The following is a 5,194-nucleotide window of genomic DNA, read 5'->3' as shown; positions in this document are numbered from 1 at the left end:
CTGCCGGGTCAGTCTGCCTTGCAGTCATTTATGAGACTGGTACTTCCATTTCCTGCCTCCTTCCTTTGTGGTCTGTGTGTTCAGTCCCTCTCTCCCTAACATGCCACAAAGCCACTTGCACCTCAGGTCTTTAGCAGCCAGGCTCTGTCTGTGGTGCCACAGAATCAGGGTGCCATTTCTCAATAGCTGTGCATGGCTCTCAAGTGCCTCCTCATGGTTCAACTTATGATTCACTCCTGCACTTGACCCATTGTGTAGATGGGGTGTCAGCAGCTGGGCGCTGCTGGGCAGTCTGCTCTGGGCCTCAGCCAGCCCTGGCCCAGGGTCCTTAGGGGCCATTGGTGATGTCCATCCAGAGTTATTAGGGGGCCATGGGAAGTAACTTCCATACAGTCATTAGGGGGTCCTGGAGTCATATCCATGCCAGAACCTGGTAGATGTGGCTCACCTTGGCTACCTCTCTTGGAGTATCTCAGGCCCTAAGAGGCACTGGGGCAGCGGGGGAGGCAGATTGGTCTCAGAGAAAGTTTGTTGACAACTTTAAGAAATATTTATAAACTCTGGCAAAACCCTGACTGTGTTTTGCCAAACAGATTTGCCCTCAACTTTTTCATCAACTTGTGTATTCGGGGAAACACAGTCTGCTGCTTCTTAAGTTTCCTCAAGCTTGCATTGTCTCCAGAGCGGCCTGGCACGTGCTCTCCGGGAGGGAAGAGTGGATGATTGGCTTTATTAAAATTCTGTTTCTTAGAACCCAGGAAGTCATGTTCTTCCAAGCTAAGCTTAACCCAAGACCTAAAATAAAAGTTAATTAGCTCGATGCTGCCCAGGGAGTGCTCACATTCCTGCTCGCCTGGCTTCAGCCACGAAATGGAAATTCTCAAATGAGATTAAAGGCCTGGGTGGGGTGGCACATGCTTTTAACTCCAATGGTGGAAGGTAGATGCAGGAGAATCAGGAGTCCAAGGCCAGCCTGGGCTACATGAAAACATCTCAAACTAGAGGAGGAGTGGGTCCCTGGAGACATGACTCAGTGGTGAGGGCACTTGGTGCTTAGACATGGAGACCTGAGTTCCAATTCCCAGAGCCCTAGTAAAAAACTAGAGAGTGTTTTATTGTTTTGCAAACTATATAACCCCAGTAGTGTGGAAGATAGAGACAGGGATCACTGGGGCCTTGTTCATCCTCAGCCTAGCTCCAGGTTCAGTAAGAGACTCTCTAGGGGACACAGAGAGTGTAGAAGATGACATCTTCTCCATGCCCACGTACACATATGCATCTCTCTCTCTCTCTCTCTCTCTCTCTCTCTCTCTCTCTCTCTCACACACACACACACACACACACACACACACACACACACACACACACACACAATCACAAAAGGGATGTCTCACTGGACATGGTGGTTTTGTCCTAGGATCTGAGCAACCTGGAGGCTGAGGCAGGATTGTGAGTTCAAGCCGAGTCTGGTTTAATAGAAGGGAGGGCTAGTGTCTTCTGGACTTGCCTCACACTCTTGTTCTCTGCTGCTCCTTCTCCTTTATCTGCTCGCACACACAGGAAGACAAGATCAGCTCCCATTCCCTCTCGTTGCAGGGCATGAGAGCTATGTGACCTTCTGTCAGCTGGAGGACGAGGCAGCCTTCACCTGCAGTGCTGACTGCACCATCCGGAGGTGGGATGTGAGGAGCGGGCAGTGTCTGCAGGTGTACCGAGGGCACACATCCATCGTGAACAGGTCAGCAGAGCCTGATGGCATGGGTCAAGAGGACAACCGTGGAGGACTGGATTGAGCAGTGTAGCTAACTGCTTGTGGGAGCAGGCCGCTTAGACACTGGAGCCACAGGAAAGAGGCATCATTAACATATATTAGTACTCTCTGTATATCTGTATATCATATATCTGTACTCTCTGGGACCTATGTGCCATAACTGCAGTTCTGTGTGTGGGGAGTAGTGTTGGAGCTGTAGCACCCACTGGTGGGAGCAAGTTCCAGAGGAAACTGCTTCCATGACCCTGATGGTAAAACAGGCTCGGAGAAGGAGGAAGACATAGTTGGGTTTTTTTTGTGTGTTTTTTGTTTGTTTGTTTTGTTTTGTTTTGTTTTGAGACAGGGTTTCTCTGTGTAGCCCTGGCTGTCCTGGAACTCACTCTGTAGACCAGACTGGCCTCGAACTCAGAAATCTGCCTGCCTCTGCCTCCCAAATGCTGGGATTAAAGGTGTGCGCCACCACCACCCTGCAGTTGGTGTTATTTTTAAAACTTCCTTTCCCATGGTTGTTGAAGGGCTTCTTCCACATCTGAATTTTTTCCTTGTTGAATTTAGGTTGGACTTGAGCAGAGGACACTTGTTTGCGGACCAGATCAACTTGATGTCATTTTTATGGCACAAGACGATTATCTTGGCTTCCAAGTCCCAAGGAGATGCCTAGCATAGGAACCCTTGAGGTCATGTTGATTGGAGGGACCCTACTTGGGCCCAAGGGTCTTTCTGTATGAACACAGAGGAGGAGATGTGCCATAGCCAGGGGTACTGCATGGGCCTCCAGACAGGCCAATTAGCTCCTCAACCTAGCTATAGGTCTAGCTCCACCACAGGTGGTCATCTGACAGCCAGGAGGAGCTGGGAGAGCTACAAGGACTCAGCTTTCACGGTTTAAGTTGGCCTTCTCACAGGAAGATGTCTGTCACCCACCAGACCTGGTAGCTTTCGTCTGTTGTCCCAGCACTTGAGAAGCTGAGGTGGGCTGATCTCTGTGACTTCAAAGCCAGCCTGAGCTCCAGAGTGAGCTCTAGATCATCTTGGCTTAGAGCTAGACCCTGTCTCAGAATACTCCCTTCCCCTCTCCACAAGAACTTGTTGAAGGAAACTGGCATCAGTCAGGTGAGAGTCCACACCCTCAGACGACCAGCTTGACCTCGGGCAGCTAACCAGGGAGGCATCACCAGGTTCTTTAAGCAAGGCAAAAACTATGCCCTATGAGCTTTAGTGTCCACACAGGTAATATACATAACACACAAAGGCACAGCACATGTTCATACACATACATACAAATACGTATAACATGTATGAATAAGAACATTCCTATAAACATACATATACACAACACATAAATGAGATGCATTCAAACGCATATACATAGAAATATCCATATGTATGTACAATATGTATCTGATCCACATGCGCAGATAGAACATACACAAACACACAAGTACATACACTATTTTCCATCAGTAGCGGTTCCAAACCCACAACACTAAGGATGTTCTCAAATGCGTGAGAGCCTGGCGCTCACTTCTGTCTTCAGACCTAGATTGTGTGTGATTGTCCCTTTTGCACATTGTGCTGCATCTGCAGGGGCCCACCTAACCCCTGGAGACTTTCTTTCCTTATTGCTTTGACTCCTCCCCCAAAGCAATGTAAGGGAGCCAGTTAAGTGGATACAGTCTATTGTAGTAAATATTATTTGGGGGTTTCTATCCCACTTTAGATCATTAGTTCCCAAATAAAAGGCATTTAAAGCTTATTATACTTATAATAAGCCTTAAGGCACCAGAGCTGGGCAGATATCAACCCTCTGTGCTATTTTATCTACTTCCCTGTCAATAACCCTCGAAATATCACTTGCCATGCTCTCCCTGGGCTGCTCCAACTCCAACAGGCCGACCCTTGTGTCCATGTGCTCACGATCCACCTACCCCATAGGAGCTTCTTTCTTCTTCCTCTTTTCGTCTCCTCTTCCTCATGGTCCCCGCCTATAACCCAGACCTGGGCTCTCAAGCCCTGCCTACCTCTCTTCTGCCAAGATACAGGCTGTAGGCATCTTTATTAGCCAATCAAGGATAACTTGAGAGGTAAGGTTTACACAACAAAAACTGGTATACATGAGGATCTGCTCCTCTTGGAGCAACCAGGCCTTGGGGTACAGTATTTATCTTTTGCACCACACCAACCCATTATGACAGTCTATCATGGTGGGGAAGGCATGGTGGTAGGACCATGAAGCATGAAGCTGCTGGTCACTTGACATCCACAGCCAGGGAGCAGAGCCAGGGAGCAGAGCTCTCATGTCTGGGCTCAGCTCACTTTCTTCTTCATATTCAGCTCAGGACCACAATCCATAGAACAGTGTCACCCACCTAGGATGGGGCTTCCCACTTCGGTTCACCTCACCTAGAACCTCCCACAGATGTGCCGGAGGCTTGTTTCCATGGCGACTCCAGATCTCATCCATTTGACAGTCAAGGTTAAGCACTGCAAACCCCAGTGCCTCTAGAGCACCTCCTATGGTGTGAGCTTAGAACAGCCTGCTGCCCCAGAACATCATAGGTTCTTGTCAAGGGGGGTTCTGACTCTGCAGATGAGGAATTAGACCAGGCTGGCCTCAAACTCAGATATCCACCTGCCTCTGGCTCCTGAGTGCCAGGATCCCAGGCATGAGCCATCCCTAGTAGGTGAGTCAAAACTTCTTAGCAAAGATGTGTAAATGCACCTTGGAAGTTTTGTGCAGAATTCCCCAAAGACAAATGTGTTCTTCTGGGGAGGCTGTAGCATTTATCAGTGTGGGAGCGTGCTGTCAATAGTCCCTCCTCACCCAAGCTCCATTCTGCGGTGCGGCTCACCGCGGGCTCATGCGGGCCTGCTGCATGATTGCCCTTCTGATACCGCATACCCAGAGTTGCCTGTGTCCACTTGCCTGCCCCTGCCAGTCCTGTGTCTGGACTAGCCTGAGCCCTGGAGTGGCAGGGTCTCTCCTGTCGCCAGCAGAGGCTCACTGTGTCCGCAGCTTGCCTCTGTCTCTCACGGTCACCCCTGAGTACACTCTGGTGGCCCCCAGATTCCTTCTAGCCCTCCAGCTAGCCTTACCAGACTGTTCCCAAGGAGGCCAGGTGGTCTCACATAGCCCCAGACTTTCTTTATTGCTTTTGTTTTGCTTTGCTTTGCTCTTTGAGGCAAGCTCTTGTTCTTTAGCCTGGACTTGCCTTAAACTCACTATGTAACTCAGGTTGACTTTGAACTCAAAGCAATCTTCCAGCCTCAGCTTCCTGGGTGGTTTTTTCCCCCCTATTTTAAACAGAAAACCTGTGCTTTTTCCCCCTCTTCCTCCTTTTCCCCCTCTTCCTCCTTTTCCCCCCTTCCTCCTTTTCCCCCTCTTCCTCCTTTTCCCCCTCTTCTTCCTTTTCCCCCTCTTTC

At 49.4% G+C, this 5,194-nt stretch overlaps 1 protein-coding gene across 2 annotated transcripts in view; it reads left to right on the top strand.

The window, feature by feature from the left end:
- The window catches only part of Wdr86 (WD repeat domain 86), an 18,717-nt gene that overhangs the window by 6,528 nt on the left and 6,995 nt on the right, over positions 1–5,194 (top strand). For both annotated transcript variants that reach the window (XM_031380195.1, XM_031380194.1), the window contains exon 2: positions 1,597–1,738. In XM_031380195.1, the coding sequence (XP_031236055.1) occupies positions 1,597–1,738 (142 nt within the window). The remainder of the gene's footprint in view (positions 1–1,596; positions 1,739–5,194) is intronic.

This window comes from Mastomys coucha, unplaced genomic scaffold, assembly GCF_008632895.1.
Source record: "Mastomys coucha isolate ucsf_1 unplaced genomic scaffold, UCSF_Mcou_1 pScaffold19, whole genome shotgun sequence".
Lineage (NCBI taxonomy): Eukaryota > Metazoa > Chordata > Mammalia > Rodentia > Muridae > Mastomys > Mastomys coucha.
This window is presented reverse-complemented; position numbering and strand designations above follow the sequence as displayed.